General features: G+C 52.0%; 7 protein-coding genes across 7 annotated transcripts; 3 read left to right on the top strand and 4 right to left on the bottom strand.

Annotated features, from left to right (window-relative positions):
* Nucleotides 1–688: 688 nt before the first annotated feature.
* On the bottom strand, nt 689–1,574 carry T310_5476 (uncharacterized protein; the record flags this gene model as incomplete). The annotated part of the gene is made up of 3 exons (XM_013471646.1): nt 689–805; nt 1,077–1,403; nt 1,539–1,574. The coding sequence occupies 3 exons, from the start codon at nt 1,572–1,574 to the stop codon at nt 689–691; spliced, it is 480 nt and encodes a 159-aa protein (XP_013327100.1).
* Nucleotides 1,575–3,156: 1,582 nt separating this feature from the next.
* T310_5475 (PHO80-like cyclin) lies at nt 3,157–5,048 on the bottom strand (the record flags this gene model as incomplete). Its single annotated transcript, XM_013471645.1, has 3 exons — nt 3,157–4,466; nt 4,819–4,847; nt 4,951–5,048. 3 exons carry the CDS (start codon nt 5,046–5,048, stop codon nt 3,157–3,159), a joined length of 1,437 nt encoding a protein of 478 aa, XP_013327099.1.
* A 309-nt stretch (nt 5,049–5,357) lies between these two features.
* T310_5474 (Armadillo repeat protein) lies at nt 5,358–8,449 on the top strand (the record flags this gene model as incomplete). Its single annotated transcript, XM_013471644.1, has 3 exons — nt 5,358–5,651; nt 5,702–7,402; nt 7,463–8,449. The coding sequence occupies 3 exons, from the start codon at nt 5,358–5,360 to the stop codon at nt 8,447–8,449; spliced, it is 2,982 nt and encodes a 993-aa protein (XP_013327098.1).
* Nucleotides 8,450–8,982: 533 nt separating this feature from the next.
* T310_5473 (Fructosamine-3-kinase) lies at nt 8,983–9,951 on the top strand (the record flags this gene model as incomplete). Its single annotated transcript, XM_013471643.1, has 1 exon — nt 8,983–9,951. One exon carries the CDS (start codon nt 8,983–8,985, stop codon nt 9,949–9,951), a length of 969 nt encoding a protein of 322 aa, XP_013327097.1.
* Nucleotides 9,952–10,017: 66 nt separating this feature from the next.
* T310_5472 (Uncharacterized protein) lies at nt 10,018–11,667 on the bottom strand (the record flags this gene model as incomplete). The annotated part of the gene is made up of 4 exons (XM_013471642.1): nt 10,018–10,178; nt 10,247–10,758; nt 11,060–11,143; nt 11,552–11,667. 4 exons carry the CDS (start codon nt 11,665–11,667, stop codon nt 10,018–10,020), a joined length of 873 nt encoding a protein of 290 aa, XP_013327096.1.
* An 851-nt stretch (nt 11,668–12,518) lies between these two features.
* T310_5471 (Cyclin) lies at nt 12,519–14,019 on the top strand (the record flags this gene model as incomplete). The annotated part of the gene is made up of 4 exons (XM_013471641.1): nt 12,519–12,802; nt 12,856–13,114; nt 13,171–13,498; nt 13,565–14,019. The coding sequence occupies 4 exons, from the start codon at nt 12,519–12,521 to the stop codon at nt 14,017–14,019; spliced, it is 1,326 nt and encodes a 441-aa protein (XP_013327095.1).
* Nucleotides 14,020–15,212: 1,193 nt separating this feature from the next.
* Nucleotides 15,213–16,740, bottom strand: T310_5470 (Phosphatidate cytidylyltransferase; the record flags this gene model as incomplete). The annotated part of the gene is made up of 4 exons (XM_013471640.1): nt 15,213–15,251; nt 15,305–16,098; nt 16,152–16,524; nt 16,582–16,740. 4 exons carry the CDS (start codon nt 16,738–16,740, stop codon nt 15,213–15,215), a joined length of 1,365 nt encoding a protein of 454 aa, XP_013327094.1.
* Nucleotides 16,741–17,327: the final 587 nt, after the last annotated feature.

Genomic DNA, 17,327 nt, shown 5'->3' with positions numbered 1-17,327 from the left:
AACAACTTTTTTATAACCTGTAGAAAGTTAGCAATTACCTCTATAAGAGTCTAGCTCCTAGAATTATAAAGGCTCGTATAACTTATATAGGCTCTATAACCTTAGTCCAATAAAAATATATTAATAAAGAGATACAATAAGAAAAAAAAAGAAGAAGAATAAGATATTGGTAAAGGCTAAAAGATTAGTTGGGGCTTCTCTTAAAAAGCAATTAAGTCAACTAGAAATTTAGCAATAGGAACCTAAAATTAGAGGTATAGGGGTTTAGAGATAAGCTAATTAGAATCAGGTTCTAAGTATAAGGTTAGATACCACTCACTATATGGTATTATCTCAGTGGAAGTTGCTAGGTCTTTTATATGTAAGGGCCTAGTCTCCTCGATTGATATCTAGCTAGACAACAAGCTATTATTTAAAATAAATATGACGGCGGCAAGAACAAGTTGTTGGTCTATTACTATTATATAGAGCCCTTTCTATCTCTCTCCTCTATTATAATTAAGTTTAGAGGTTAGTTTTGGTAAAAGACAAATTAAGAAAAGACTTTTAATAGCATTGATAGTGAGAATCCATTCCTGCAGTAAAAGGCCCTCCTAATAGTCCAAGTATTGTAATCTACCACCGGTGTCTTGTCGAACTCATTGCTTGCGATTTTAATCAGATTCCTTCGATCGTGGGCGAATGTAGTTCATTGCACGAAAAAAAAGGCAAGTTTCTTGATCCCCACTGATAGGTATTTTCGGAACGAATCCATCTCTAAGTAGGCCTTTCGGGATGAATCAAACTCCGGAATTGTATCGTAGTACTTGGAAGGTATCAGGTCGGTGATATATATGGGCGGGGCATTTCCTGAAGGCTGGGGGCATGACACACTACAATTTGTGAACAAAGGTTAGCAATTGACTTGCAAAGTCTTTAAGAATGGGGATATAGAAGCCGGCCAGAGCAACCCGCCCCCCCACCACCTATTCCGGGTATAAGATTGAAAATCGGTCTTCGTGAGAAGCAGGGCAGCCGCTGCGGAACAGGAGGAAACTTTGTGTCCCTCAGGGTCAATGGATAAGTAAATAACTTACTAAACTGCTGCCACGTTTCTGAGGTCCTGAAGGCCCTGGCTCCCAGAACTCCAGGTTAACAGTGATTGGTCCGACCCAATCTTCTACCACAATATGTTGCTTGATTGACTTGTCCGACTCAATTTCCTCTTCTGTTTCGGACTCTCCGGTCTCACTTTCCCCTTGCTGATGAGCGGCTTTGCCCTTGGCATTTCCGTAGTCTTTGAGAAGTTTGGCAACACGACTTAGACTTCCTGGTGTTTGTTGATAGGTCTTGCGGAGTTTTTCATCCTCGTTGATGTCGACTAGAATGACCAATTGCACATCCACCCAACTTTTCGTCAACCACTATTTCATGTCGCTGAGCAGATCCTGGTGGCTTTCTCTGAACCCAACTTCAAATATAATAGTCGGTGTTGTATCAAGTGACTCAGGATCCTCAAAGAGAATAGAGGCATCAGGATATTTTGTCCAAGCCTCAACCTTCTTCAGTGTACCGTTGGTCTTCCCAGCAAGCATCTCTGCTTGACCTAAGAGCTGCAAAAGACGAGATTCCTTATGCATAAGAAAGCCATTCTATGAGGCTTTGGTAAGAAATAAAGAAGCAAGGTGAAAAATGGAGTCGTGTAATGGTCTTGACATCCCCTTTATCAGGATGCATTTCTCAGGGTCATATGTTGCCCGATGGCCCCTTAGAATTCTCCTGATATCTTTGGTATATATCAATGTCTCTTTTATATGTAACTTCAGGTCTGTCTCTCCTGTGCCACCAAGAAAATTGCGAAGTATCTTTGTCAATTCATTCAAACTTGAAACCTGCTCTGGAGTCTCAGTCTTTCCTGATGAATTGTCTTCTGGTTTCGACTCAGGGCACGAGATTTCCAGAGATAACTCGGGGTCTTCCCCAGCAGTTGATATGGTGAGAGTAGACATATCCGGAGATGAGGACATGATTCGGATGTGATAATTGGTATTATATGGTAATGATGGGTTGCATGGGAGGAAGTAATAATTTGGGAAGTAGCGAAGGACAGCCGCCTGGGATCATGTGACATTTATGATTCCACGGGGCGGACTCAACACCACGAAGCATCCTTTCGATGATAGTTCAAAGTATTTATCACGTCCAACAACCTCATTTTTCGACCATGATCGAAAAGAGTCATGTAATCCTATGGTGCGCTCAGATCCTTCTCGCGCCTTTGTACAAGACTGGCATTGGCTGATTTCTGTTAGTTAAATTTCCTAAGACGGCAAGTACTGTAGGACAGGTATATCACCTCAGGAGCTGTAGCGCGCAGCCTAGAGACCTACTAATATATAGGTAGGCGGGTACTGGACAGATGGCGCCTAACGGCCGCCATCCTGTGGTCTTTTTGACACAGAATAGATAGCGCTTAGAACCCAGCCTCACGGCAGGGGTGGGTGAGCAAAAGGCGGCGTGCCTCCAGACTCCAGCCCTAGAACGGGAAGGGGATCCAAGTGACGTGCTATTAATCTCCCCGTTGTTTATCTAGGTATAATTACGGAGTACAGGATGCTGACTTTTCTGCCGCGCTTCCCCACGAGAAGTTAGGAACAACCCTAAACCCTATGACCTAAGCCCTGGCGAATTAACTAAATGGCGGACGAGAGTCACGAGACGGCTGACGGAAGATCGGCGCAGAAAGAATGCTTGGCTCGCCTCCCTGCCGATCTCCGCATGACGATCGATCAGAGCAATCTCAATTCTCAAAACAATGTTCTCCTTTGTACGGAGTACTACTGATGTACATAGATTACTTCATTATGCTAACCATAAACCAGAAAATATGAACATAATTGCACAATCACCAGGCGCCTGCCCGACCTCTTGAAGAAAAAAAAATCTGTATCACTCAACACCAACCCACACCTAGATCCCCGAAAAAAAAAACTCAGCATGAACGGTACCTGTCCAGAAAAAAAAAAGAAAAAAAGTAACCAGCTCAATCCCGGCAAGAAATAAAAAAAGTAAAGACAATCCGATCGTCTGGATAAGAAAATCGCAAATCTTATGCAGAAATGAAACGGACCCAATCTAATGTCGTCTAACAATGCGAGCACCGTCTGCGGGTATTCCTCACCTGGCGCCACCACCAGGCTGTTGTTGCACCGCATTCGGACCAGCTGACGCGGTGTCTTCTGGCTCCAGCTGATATCCTTCACACCGCTCCACCAGGCTCAGATAGTAGTCGACCAGCACTTCGGGCTGCGGCACGATCTTCCACTCGACCCGCCACAGAAACTCCAACTCCAGCAGAGCCAATTCGGCGACACTGATCCCGCCCACTCGAGCATACGTCTTGTTCGTCCAAAAGCTGTCGCTCAGACCTTTGCTGGCTACCGTCGCACTCGCGATGAGGAATCGATGGACGGTGAGACTGGACACGGTAAAGGCCGGGTAGAGCGCGCACAGTCGGTCAATGTAGTAGACCATGCTCAGGAGGATCGGAGGCGACAAGGTCGCGTGCGTGGTCAGGCGCTGGAGATAGTCACGGACAGAGATGCGCGGCGGCGTGCGCGAGTGGAACCGAGTCAGCCGGCCCTCATTCAGGGGGATCTTGTCGTTGTACTGGATGAGCTCCATCAACATGCTCGAGATCAGCACGACCAGGTCATTGGGATGCACCAGCTCGTAGCGTCGAGGCAGCAGCTTCACGGCCGGCTGGGGAGGCCGTGCCCGTTTGGACCGGGACCGTTCGAGGGCGACCAGCGTGGGGTCCGGCGGAGGCACATGCTGGGCCTGGTCGTCCGACAGCTGGCGTTTGGCACCGCTGTCCCCGGACGATGTTGGCGGCTTGACAGAGGCCTTGGAGTCGTTGGTGGTGGTAGCAGAAGCAGTAGCAGCGGCGGTGGTGTTGTTGATCTCCGTCAGACGGGTTCCGCCCCCAAGGGACCCGGGCCCAGCGGGCATGGAGCCGCGAGGATGATCCCCCGAGGGCTCGCAGGGAGAAGACTGCGAGGCAGCGTCCACGGTATGTCGCTTCAAGGCCGTCCGGATCTCTTCGACGCTCTGGGCGAGGCGCGACCGGGACGGGGTACGGGGGATGAAGGCAGCAGCAGCAGCAGCACCGCCGGCGATGGGCGGGGACGACGAGGGCTGGGCAAGGGGATGATGGGCAGAGGAGTCATGGTGGTGCGAGCGGCCAGCGAAGCGCGAGGGCGAGCATGCCGCGGCCTGCACGGCGGCGGACGAGGGCGACGAGGCGATCATGGGCGGCGAGACGGAGCAGTGCTCGAGTAGGCCGCTGCAGACGGGCCACGTGCTCGGCAGACAGGTCGTCGGGGCAGGCGTTGACGCGCGCACAGGCCAGGAACAGACATCGACTCCGGGGACAGCATGCTCCGGCGCATCTTCAAGAGCTCCCGCGGACGCACCCACGCTGGAAGCTGGAGGAGAGCAGAGAAGAGAGACAGGTCGAGCGTGGGATGGGGATGGCTTTCTCACCGGCGAGGTGATGGAAGAGAAGAGTTTGCAGGCACGGGAATACGACTACCAAGGACCGCCCAAGCCCGGGGCCGGGTCGCGCCAGGCTGCCACGGCTGGTTGGGCGGCAAAGGTGAAAGGCCTCGCTAGCGGAAAATGGCGCACTGCCAACCGCGTGATTTTATTAGCTGCTGCACTGGAGCATCATCTTATCTTGCTGCAGCCGTTGCACGTTCGGAAAACTCGGCCGGCCTTGATGCCTTGGGATCGACTTTCTGCCTGGGGCACCAACAGCTACAGCTTATGTCAGCACACCTCTCCACGTGACACATACACCACGTGACCTATGACACCATTGTCATGTGACTGGAGCATGCTGGTCACGTGGACCGTTACGGTACAGGACGCTTTCCCCGCGCCCCGAGGCGGGCCTGGGCCGTAACTTACAGTACGGAGCCCGCCCTCGCTGCGGGCATCCCGGCCAGGCCAGTCAGCGGCGGCCAGCTGTGCTCGTCCACTTGTCGCCGAACAAGCGCCGCTGCCATCGCGTGCGTCCCCGGCCAAGCTGCCATAGACGATTCGAGATCCTCCTGGCGTGATATGTGCATGTACGCTACAATTCGACTGTGCCTCCTCGCCATCTGCCCAACATCCCTGTCGACGTCATCCTGCTGCCCATCACCGTCCTGCCGTTTCGCCGCCCTTGACGCATCGGAGCCTTCGCACTGAGCGAGTCCGGCCTACGTTCCGCACCAGACCAAGTCCTGCTCCCTTCACCACCCCAACTCGCACTGTGAACGACTGTTGACCGATCCCTTGGGCAGCCTGCTTGGCGGCGCAGGGCCTCTCTCACCATGGCGCGACTGGAGACGTCCCCCCTGCTAGCCAGGCTGCAGAACCCCGAATCCCTCGCCGACCAGGTGGCCGCTCTGCGAGCTCTGAAGCACGAGCTGATCGGTCATGACCAGCGGAAAGAGGCCTGGATTTCGTGGGGCATTATTCCCTTGCTCTCCAAGGTTCTGGCGCTACGAAGAGGGAACGGCAAGAAGGCCGCGACGTCGGGTGAGCTCAATGGGACGAGAAAGCACAGCGACACGACAAGGCCCCGGACGGACGAAGAGGAAGCTTGTCTCCAGGCGGTCATTATCGTGGGCAGCTTAGCTCAAGGTGAATATTCCCGGAGAGGAACGTGGTTCAGGTAGGGGCAGGTGCTGACAAGGTGCATGCAGGTGGCCCGGCTTTCATCTCCCCCATCCTGGCAGGCGACATTCTGCCCTCGATGCTCTCGATCCTGTCGTCTCCTGGCTGCCCGCAATGGCTGACGCTCCCCATTCTCAAGACCCTTGACACCATCGCCGACCGCTTTCCGCTCCAGAACCCGAATTGGCCGCAGGATAACAAACTCGCCGAGCTCCTCTTCTCCAAGGAGCACGTCGGGTGCTTCGCCCACATCATCAGCCAGACGTCTGCTTCTCAAACAACCGTGTCCTCGGTCAACCTTGCTGCAGGCCTCATTGCGAAACTCTGCACGGAGGAAACACACAAGTCGGCCCTGGCAGAGGCCGGAGTGCTGGATGCCCTCGCGTTCAAAGTTGCCTCGTTCGTGGTAGCTCAAGGATTCGTGCTACCCGGCGCAGAGAACCATTTGCACGAGCCTGGGGTTTTACCCGCATTTCCTCCACCCGCACCGGCCGGTGCCAGACTCGCACCAATCCTGCGTGCGGTGGCCGTGATCATTGAGCATGCCAAATGGCGGGCGGAACTCTTCCTGTCGTCACCGGGGATCGTCACCGTGTTTCCCAAGCAATTACCGGAATTCTCCCCCGCAGACATCAAGAAAGCTCCTTGGGGATCAACCTATTTGTCCGGATTTGCAGTGCCTCGTCCAATCGCAAACCCGATCGATACCATCCTGCCGGCCGTTCCTGTCCCCCAATCAAAGGCTTCGAGTAACTTCCCACCCCTGGTTCCTCATGGTTCCTATGGCAAACACGGCCAGCTGCTGAACACGTATCTCGAATCGGCCCCTGACGAGGAGGAAAACGCAATCGTACCGTGGCTGTTACATGTGATCAGAGCGGAATCGGGCATGACTCGATTAATGGCTGCCCGTCTCCTGACCGTCTTGTTCCGTCTGGGCCTAGCCAAGGAGCATCGGATACCCATGTTGAGCTACTTATTGATCCCGGTGCTCATTCGGATGTTCGATAAAGATTACGAGATGAAGGATGAGTCGGATCCCGAGTATGATGGCTTGATCCCGACGACGCTTCGCCTGAGAGAGGAGGCTCCGTCCGTCCTCGCTACTCTGGTCATGGATTCGAAAGAGCTGCAGAAACCAGCCGTCGAAGGAGGCGCGATCAAGAAATTATCGCAACTGCTCAAGGAGACCTATAATCCGCTTCAGGAGAACCCCAAATCCATGTGGCATGCCGAGAGTAGGCGGACGGATTCACAACCAGAGGCTTCACCCGAGTGTCGGCTGGGACCAGCTGGATACCTCCCAATGGTCTGCCACATCCTGCGGTATCGGGAGAGCATTTTGATGGCGCTTGCTGCCGTGGCGCCTTCCAAGGATGAGTACCGGAAGGCCATCTGTGACCACGGGGCCGTGCCCTATATTATCGACTCTCTGAAGCCGCGTCCCAGCCAGCCAGCGGAGGAAGCGACGGGGACCAAGAACACCGTGGCGGATGGCAACCCGACGCCGACGTTGCTGGCCGCCTGTTGTGCTACCAGATCGCTCACTCGTTCCGTGAGCATCCTCCGAACAAGCCTCATTGATGCTGGGGTGGCGACTCCTCTCTTTGTGTTGATCAAACACCCCGATATCGAAGTGCAGATCGCAGCGACGTCGGTGATATCGAATCTGGCGTTGGATTTCAGTCCCATGAAAGAGGTACAGCTTTGATTTCTTTCTCCTTTTTTTTTGAAAATTTTTTTTTACTGACACGCCTAGGCTATCATTTCTGCGGACATTCTGTCCATTCTCTGCGATCATGCTCACTCTCCTAATCTCAAGCTTCGGTTGGAATCTCTTTGGGCTCTCAAGCATATCGCGTACAACTCCGCCAATGATATCAAGACCAAGATCCTCGCGGACCTGGGGCCAGTTTGGTTGAGGCAAATTCTCCTACAGGACCCGGTAGAGATACTAAATAGACACGGGACAACGACGGATTTTGAGAATGGATCCACGCTGGGCATGGGGACATCGAACTCGGCCGGCGAACAGGTCGATCTGTTGAATCCGATGGAGGACGTCCGAAGAGATCGAGAGGAGGACCTCCACATGACGGATGCACCCAAGTCCAGCACGGACTATTATCTTTCCGACCCGGCGAAGCGACGCAAACTGGCCTTGAGTGCTGAGATGGATCGGATCAAGGAGGCCCAGCAGGACGAGATCGCGGTGCAGGAACAGGCGTTTGATCTGATCCGCAATACCATCTGCGGGCCCGGAGCCACCGAGATGGCCGACTATATTTTCCGAGAAATGGGGCAGAACGAGGTTTTGGATAGTCTGGCGGACAAGCTCCGACCGCGGAGTGCCCCGGTTCCGAGCCGGAGAGATTCAACTTCGCCCAAGTCGATCACACCGGTCCCTGTGGAGATCTTGATCGCCGTGACTTATGTGATCGTGCATCTTGCAGCCGGGAACCAGCGGCATCGAGAGCTGCTGTTCTCGCACTATGACTTGATGAAGAATCTGATGAGCTTTTTCAACCACCCCAACCGCTACGTGCGGGTGAACTGTGTGTGGACGGTCCTCAATCTGACCTTCAAAGACGACCATAGCGACCACCAAGCGTGCCAAGAACGTGCGCTCAAACTGAAAGCCCTGGGCGCGATGGATCGGCTCCTGAGCCTGGAAGAGGATCCGGATCTCGACGTGAGGGAACGCACCAAGACGGCACTCAACATGATGCGCACGTTTACTGTATAAAAAGAATTTTCTTTTCTTCGGTCTGGTTAGGTGTACATTGAAGGGCACGACTTGGATCAGATGGGCCATGGTGGCGTTGAGTTTTGGCATCAATGACGACCGTGTGTATTCTAGGTTACGCTCTTCATTCCGATTAGCGTTGAAATAAATTATATACTCAATTCTAGGCTTGTAGAGACGTAGGAAGTTTACTGTAATAACCAGTCATAAACACTACTTGTGTACTGTCCTTATCTTATCGAACTGCAGCCCCGCAAACGTCATGCAGACCCACGACCGTCGCAACAACACTTCAATCATCCAATTTCTTCTTCAATCAATCAATCAATCTCCTATTCATTCATTCCAACTACGATCGACACACTGGTTTCTCGCTGGCGAAAAACGAGTTGAATTTTCTATCCAATTGGTTCTTCTTCACAAAATAATCTACACTTGATACTCCCCATCTCTCACCGGGCAGCTCGCCGAGTGCCCTTTTCCATCATACACATCGTCCTTTTTTTGGGCTTCACGAGAATCGGCTCTTCAAAATGCCTCCTGTCCCTACCGCCATCCTCCGCGCTCTCGGGCTTCCCCTAGACCCGTCCAAATCCAGCTTGTCAACGTCCAATCTCGGCTCCGGCTTCTCGACCACGGGTCGCATCCGTGCCAGTGTCCCTGTAGGCGAGGGACAAGAAGAAGAACGGCAGTACTTCGTCAAGACGTCCGGCGATGGCAAGGCGGCCGAGGAGATGTTTCACGGGGAATACGAGTCGCTGAACGCGATCGCCTCGATCGTGCCTGGTTTCTGTCCGCGTGCGCTAGCGTGGGGGCCCCTCGACGAGGATGATGGCAGCAGCAAGAAAGGGAAGAACTTCTTCCTGGTGACGGAGTTCCTCGACCTCGGAGGAGGCGGCGGGCGCTCCTCGTCCCAGTCATCGCTGGCCCAGCGCCTGGGCAAGCTGCACAGCACGCCTGCGCCGCCAGACCCCAAGACGGGGAAACGCCTGTTTGGCTTCCCCGTGCCGACGTACTGCGGCGACACGCGCCAGCCGAACCGGTTCCGCGAGTCGTGGGCGGATTTCTACGCCAACGAGCGCCTGATGACCGTGCTGCAGGAGTCGGAGCGGCGCAACGGCAAGGACCCCGCGCTGCGCGAGCTGGTCGAGCGGACAGCCACCACCGTCGTGCCCGCGCTGCTGGGCGACGGGCATCTGGGCTACGACCGGAACGGCCATGGCGAAGGGATTGTCCCCGTCGTCGTGCACGGCGACCTGTGGAGCGGCAACGCCAGTCGCGGCCGCATCGTGGGCAGCGGGCGGAAAGAAGATGAAACGGCCGAGAACAGCGCAGTCGTCTACGACCCGTCTGCCTGCTACGCGCACAGCGAGTACGAGCTGGGCATTATGCACATGTTTGGCGGGTTTGGTCCGGCCTTTTTCAACGAGTACCATCGCATCGTGCCCAAGACGGAGCCGGTGGAGGAGTATGAGGATCGCGTGAAGTTGTACGAGCTGTAAGTGTACTCGACAGGGGAAAAAAAATAAAGGCTTTTTGCTGACTTTGGCGAGGTACCATCATCTGAATCACCATGCCATCTTTGGCGGAGGATACCGCTCCGGAGCAGTGTCGATCATGCAGAAGCTGATCAAGAAGTATGGGGGCAAGGCGTGAAATACGCATACACCTCCACATAGACACCAAAGAACAATGATACCAGTTGTATGTATGTATGTACATGTATATCCTATAAAAATATATACGTTGTTATGTGTATGTACTGTGCATGCATCTATCTTGTCTACTACGGCACACCTCTCCCCGCTCGGATAGCCTTAGCCAACTCGCTCTGGGCAACATTATCAGCATACCGCTTGTAGATAGGCAGGTAGTACTGCTTCTCGCTCGTCGTCTCCTGGACGCTGCGCCTCGACTCAATCGCCGTCAACCACCTGCGCCATCTCTGCCAGACGGGCTCGTCCTCGCCTGCACTCCCTTCGACCGGGATACCCAGTCCTCCACTCTTAAACTCGTCAAACACCCAGAGCCGGATCGCCCACGGCGCCAGCGCCACATCCGGCAAAGAGAGATCCTTCCCCAGGAAATACGGCCCCTCGGGATCCATTGCCCTGGTCCATTCTTTCAGATGGCCTAGGAACTCGCTGCGGACTTTGGCGAGTCCTTCTGCGGCTGCATCCTCTGACGCGCCCTCAGGAGGCTGATACTGCAGGAAACGGTGAAAAGCCGGGATGATGCGCGACGTGACATAGTCAATCCATATACGGGCGCGGGCGCGCTCGTACGGATCGTCGGGGAGAAGCCGTGGCCTGTAGTCAGGGAATGCCTCTCAAGATACTCGAGGATGACTGTGGACTCGTAGAGAGGTTTCTGTTTCGAGACGGATGGGTTTTTGGCCACAGGCACGGAAAGGGTCGGCACGAGCCCGCGCGGGTTGAGCGCGAGGAGAGAAGCGGGTTTGTGGTAGGGATTCACTTCGATGTATTGGTAGGGGATGTGCTTTTCTTCTAGGGCGAGCCAGACGCGTTGCACTAGTAATATAGTATAATAGTAGGGTTGCGTTAGCAGGGCGCCTTAACGGCAATTGAGAATGGCAGGGATGAGACATACCGAAGCTGTTCGTTGCATTTTCGATCTGTCAGTATGGAACGAATGCTGGAGACATGGTCCTCAGGAATAAACATCTCTTTCTTTCTAGCAGCAGATATATCGATCGATCAGAGAAAACAACACAGGAGAGTCCTCGTGCAGGGAAGAACAACCCAGATGTAGAACAGGATCTTGAAGCAGAGACGAACGCTCATAATAAAACACACGTTTTTATGGAGAAAAAAAAGAAAAGAAATTAAATTAAGAAAGGAAAAGAAGGGATTAAAAAAAAAAGAGCTGATGTAAGTAAGACTGAGGAGGAGGGAGTAGAGCAATAATAGATCATGAACGATCAATCAATTGCTCTTCATTCTTGCTTAGATTCAATCATGAATTCAGGAAACTCAACGTAGGATGCCAAAAAAAAACAGGCAGTATATGCGTGAAAAAAAAAATCAGGGAAAGACGAAGATTCGAAAAAGAAAGAAGATGACAAAAGAAGAAGATACTCACGGACAAAACCACCCCGCATACAGCTTCAGCGGCTGCTCGGCCGCATGCTGCTCGACCAGTCTTTTTGCTGGGCCCGTTGCCTCGGGACGGATGTTGGCGTCGGGGTGGGTGGGCATTTTCTTTTTAAAAATCTGTTTTCTTGTTGAACACGGAAATATATATCAGTAGAAAAGTGATTCTGTGAGAGAGAGAATCAGCCAATCTTATCTGTATTTGGAGAAGATGTCCAGTGGTGTCGATTTATCGTTCGATCGATTGTTTAGTCAGCTTGACGTCTCCTGTCTCCATATAATGCGGGGAAGGTGTCAAGTGGGATGGGATGGGATGGGATGGATGATTGCACCATCACGGGAGTCGATGTACGAGTGGGGAGGAGGGAGGGGGGGGAAAGAGAGAGAAACAAAATGACTTTCTTGTTCTGATTTTCTGGCAAAGTGCATTTCTCTGTCTTCATTGCAATGAATTATTGTTATTATTATTACTACCTCTGTATAGAATATAAGATATATGGATATTCTTTGGACCAGGGGGTTCTGTATTTAACACTGCACCAGTAATTTATCAGTAATTGCACACCATCAGCTGTCTTTTGATGACAAGTAACAGGGCGAGCCAAATGCTGTGCTGTCACTCTAGAAGAGGACAATTCAGCTGAGATCGAGATACGAGATAAATTATCTAATCCTAGTTACATTCTATGCAAAACACAACTCTAATTACCTGTGTTGTAGGTTGTCATGAGAATTCACTACTCACGCCGAGAACCAAACAAACAAATTCTGCTCACAAAAAGCCTGTGCAGAAATGTGAACCTCTTCTTCTCTTCCACCCGTGACTACTCCGTATCTTACATCTTGATAACCGGAGAAAAGTTGACCCGTGAATGACCCACCCCGACTGGCATCCGCGGCATCGCAAGCTCGACATGGTCGACAATTCCCTGAAGCTCAGGAAGTCCAGGACCAAGATGGCTTCCGCGAGGAACGACCCCGCGCGTCCGGAGGGGGCCAACTCGTCGAAGCAGGGTCAGGGCCAGGGACAGAGCCAGGGACAGAACCAAGGCCCTCCGGACGAGGCTAACAAAAAACCATCTCAACCGCATCCGTCGTTCATACAGGTTGCTAAACCCTATGTCTTTGAGCAGACCATCCAGGAATGCCTCGCCGCGACGGGTGTCGATCCCCAGAGGGAGGACAGCATCCGGATCCAAGGCGTTACCTGGATTGACAACGTGCGCAAGGCGCTCCATTTGTAGGTTTTAAACAAGTCTTTTATTACGTCTTTTACCAGCTAATAAGTATTAGACCCGTCCGTACGTACAACACGGCATGCGTGTATTTCCACAAATTCAGGCTTGTCCATGCGGACAACCACTACAACTACATGGTTGGTATTTGCTGTCATTGTCCCGATCAGGTGACTGACTGCCGACAGGATGCTGCCGCCGCGGCCTTGTTCACGGCGTGCAAGATCGAGGACACGCTGAAAAAGTCGCGCGAGATTGTCTGTGCGGCGTACAATCTCAAGCTGCCTCCAGCGGAGCATCTGGCTCCGGACGATTCGGTGAGCCTGAATTGATTGCAACTAACTTTCCATGTCTGTGCCTCTGACTCTCGCAGCTGTTCGACGCCCATTCCAGAGGCATCATCATCCTGGAAAGGCTGATGCTGGAGGCGTCTGGCTTCGACTTTCGCAACCGCCATCCCCAGAAACTGCTCGTCAAGCTGTGCAAGCGCTACGGCGTGCAGAGGGACGATGAAGTCGGCCTCGTCGCTTACTGTGTCTCTCTCGACTTGTACCGCACGTTCGCGCCTCTCAAGCAGACCACGGCCACCATGGCGTTTGCCTGTCTCGAGCTGGCTTCTCGGCTGGTCGGTGCTGGGCTGGACGATGTCGAGTCTGGCAAAGACTACGAGAATTGGAAGATAGGCCGCGCAGAGGTCATGGGTAGGAAACCCATTCCCTAGACAGTGCACGACAAAGCGGGACTAAGGCAGGACTAACTATTCTCAGAAACGCTGCTCGACCTGCTGGACCTCTACACCAACCACCGCACCAACACGGCCGTCGGACCTGAATTCCCTCTGGAGGCCTTCCTCACTATCCGCATCCCTCTCAACCAGGAGGCTGAATCAAAGAACCTCCCACGATATACTTTCTGGAAGGAAAAAGAGAAAGAGAAAGAGAAAGACAACCTCTTCTCCAACGGATCCAAGCATCACCATCACCACCACCATAAAAACCCCACTCCCAAAGGCAAGGAGAAAGACGGCGGAGACAGAGACACCCGCCCCGCCAACCCCCTCACGCCCATCTCTGCCAACGGCGAGAAACCCAACCTCAACGAGCGCGGCCGCGACGGCACCGTCCGCTTCATGCTCGACCCGGACCGCGCCGAGGCGGAGAAGAGGGTCGTTTCGGAGTACTTTCGAGAGGAGGTGGAGGAGTATGTTGTTGATGAGGAGTAGTCTGACGATCGATCGATCGACACGATTCGATTTGGCTTGATTCTATTTGATTTGATTTCATTTTCCGAGATGATACGAGACGAGACGATCTATGTATGTCAGAGTGATACCCCAGCGTTTGTTCTGTTCTGTTCTGTCTGCTTTGTTTTGGTCTTGGGCGTTCTTGTCTTATTTCAGTTCGGTTCGGTTTATTAGAGGGTGGGAAGGAAGGAATGGCCAGGAAAAAAATTAAAAGTTCGCTTTGCATGGACATTGACATTGATCAGATAGATGTACTGTACTGTACTGCTATTTAAAAAAAGCTTTTTTTTTTAAAAAAAAAAGGGGTCATGGAGTCATGGAGTCGTTAACACATACATCCATCCCTAGGTACCCATACATACTTTAGGTATACCGCTGACATACATACCTATGAGCCAAAAGAAAAAAAAAAGAAAAGAAAAGAAAAGAAAAGAAAAGAAAAGAAAAGAAAAAAGAAATATGAAAGAAAAAAAAAGGAGAAAAAAAAAGGCTATTAAGTTATTCATTTTTTTTGGTTCATTTTTTTCTCTCATCTAATTTCATTCCTATTCCTTCTTTTTTTTTCTCTCTGTCTTCTTAGTATTTGTTTTTTTTTGTTTAACGGGCATGTTTTTTATTTCTTATTTCATTCTTCTCTCTCTCTTTCCTGCTTTTTTTTTTTACACACACATTCATCTGCTCCGTTGGATTGGATTGGATTGATTCGATTCCAAGTTGAGAAGGCCCCATTCCTTCCTCCATTTCTCCCTCGTTTATCCTCCCTTGTTCATCCTCCCTCGTTCATGCAGAATTTAGCAGTAGAAGACGCCCTCCCGGGAACGGAGCGGAGCAGAGCTGGCATCAACATCACCAGCCAAAGAGATTAATCAAAGCCACATTAAAAAAAAATGACAATGCTTGAAGTTGAGTTGACATGAACGGACATCCCAAAAAGTAGTTTCTTTCTTGTTCATACAAAAAGCCAGAATGAGCAAGAAGAAGAAGGAGAAGGAGAAGGAGCTTGCAAGGCAAGTTACACAATACTATAGGACGAGACACGACGACATTACTGTCATCTGGTCATGCAAACAAAGTGAAGTAAAGAAAAGCCTTCCGCAAGCAGTTGAGAAAAAGGGAAAAAATCATCATCGAGTGGAGAATGGAGTATTAAGATCAATTGTTTCTGCGCTCGTTCACCGCCGCACAAGTTCTCCGTTAAGACAACTCAGGACCTGCAGGAGTCTTAGTTAGCCATGCAATTAGTGACGAGTAGTTGTTGACATACCTTCTCCGAAACAGTTCCCTGGTTGTAGAGATACTTGCTGAGACCCCGGACCAGTTCGAGTTGTTCATCAGCCGTCAACCCCGTGATTGCCGTCTCAATGATGTCGCCAACACTGGCCTTGTGTATCGCAATGAACGTGTGGTAGTACATATACGCAAAGAACCCCATGATGAACTGACAGTCCATACGATCCGTGATGCCGCCGTGTCCCGGAATCGACTCGCCAAAGTCCTTGATTTTAAATGTACGTTTCAACCCAGACGCGAAAAATCCACCAAACGGCGCAATGAGCGAGGCGAAGGTCGCAAACACCAGGATATGGAACTGCATCGGAGCAACATGGACCGTCCGGGGCAAACCCGTCCATTCCGGGAGCCTGTACTCCTTTGGCGCAAAGACAGGGTTGGGTGTACACTCCAAGCCGGTCAACACGTTCGAACCAAGGTCCGTCACAGGGCAGATAAAGTACTTGTAGCTCATCAAGATGTTGGTTATCAGGTAACCGAAAATGATCGTGCAAATCCAGGCTCCCACGAATCCCTCGACCGTCTTCTTCGGCGACAGCTTGATGAGCTGCGTTCGGCCAAACGTGATGCCACAGACGTAGGCGAAAATGTCGTTGGTAATGACCAGCGACGCAGGCAGGAAGAACCAAATCATGCCTTCAAAGATGTTGTTCATGATGAAATGTGCCTGCACGACGATCAGGTAGAGCGCCATGTGAGTCCAGGCGAATTGAGTAAATTGAAACCGGTAGTGACCTTTTTGGAGTGTGGCCACAAAGAAGACAAATCCTGGAAAAAATCAGCTTAGCCCGACTTGACTCGTTCTAGGAGACGGGACTCACCCATGACGTAAAGCATGAAGCTGATGAAGCGGTGGTGCGTCGCAAAAGGCAACAGCACTTTATCCACCAGCAACACATGTTTGAAGTAGTAAATGACACTTTCTCCATAGAGAAAGTACATCGTCGTCGCCAGAAAATACCAATTGAGAGACTTGGTGAACCGCAGATTTTTCTCTCTGCTGGGAACGTTGGCAATCGCGATAACCTCCTTGAAGGAAAGAATCTGCACCGCAGTAACGATCGCAATCACATAGATGTGGCCGGAGAACATGGCAATGAAGAAGCCCGCAATCATGACGAACGTCCAGATCGTCCGAGTGATAAACGTCTGCTTCTTCTTCTCGTACTCCGACATGGGAGGAGCCACCGATTTCTGAGCGTGTTAGCAATCGTCCCCAGCACAAAAACTGGAAAATGACGGCAAGCCTACCTCCTCCACAATGACTTCGGACTTGGAGATGCTGCCATTCTTCCCTGGACTTCCCGGCTCCGAGGCCACATCGCTTATGTCGGAGGAGCTATGTCGCCGCTGCTCGACGCCATTTGTTATCCGATGCTGGAACCTCACGTTCCTGCGTGTTCTAGCCATTGTGACGAGTCGAGAGAGACACTCGCATCCACTAACGGTGGAAAGGTGTTCGTGTAGTCGGGAGGTGCTACGGCCAGCGCCAGCAGCAACTCAACGATTCGGGGGTGGATGGTGGTTGAGGACGTGGCCAGAGGGACCGTGACTTTTCATGTGAAGGGAGTAAATCTGATGAATGCGGCTGGGCGGAGCCGGCAAACACGGACGGCCAGCGACGATCACCTGCTGGCGGCGAGCGCAAAAAGACAAGGCCCTCTCGAGCCAGAACAACAGCTGGAAAGAGCTGGACAAGACGAGATCAGCTCGAGTCCAGAGCAGGATTTTCAGCTGCGTCCATTAGCCGGGTTAGGCGTGAACCTTAGGCGGTTCACTTCCCAACACTGCCCGGTTAGGCTGCAGAGCGACCCCCGACGTCAGTCGCACATGACGCCGAGCCTTGGCGCGTCCGCAGCCATCCCGTGGTCGCTGGCGGGGAGCATAAAAGTTATGCATTCAATTCAATATTCAATCGACCACGCCACGCGATAGCTCGACGACTCTTCATGGCCCCGCCTCCTCCCGTGGCATGGACAACAGCGATGACGAGTTTT

Source organism: Rasamsonia emersonii, assembly GCF_000968595.1.
Source record: "Rasamsonia emersonii CBS 393.64 chromosome Unknown ctg1118621760288, whole genome shotgun sequence".
In the NCBI taxonomy this organism is placed as follows: domain Eukaryota; kingdom Fungi; phylum Ascomycota; class Eurotiomycetes; order Eurotiales; family Trichocomaceae; genus Rasamsonia; species Rasamsonia emersonii.
Note: the sequence above shows the minus strand (reverse complement) of the source record. Positions and strands in the feature narration are given on the sequence as shown.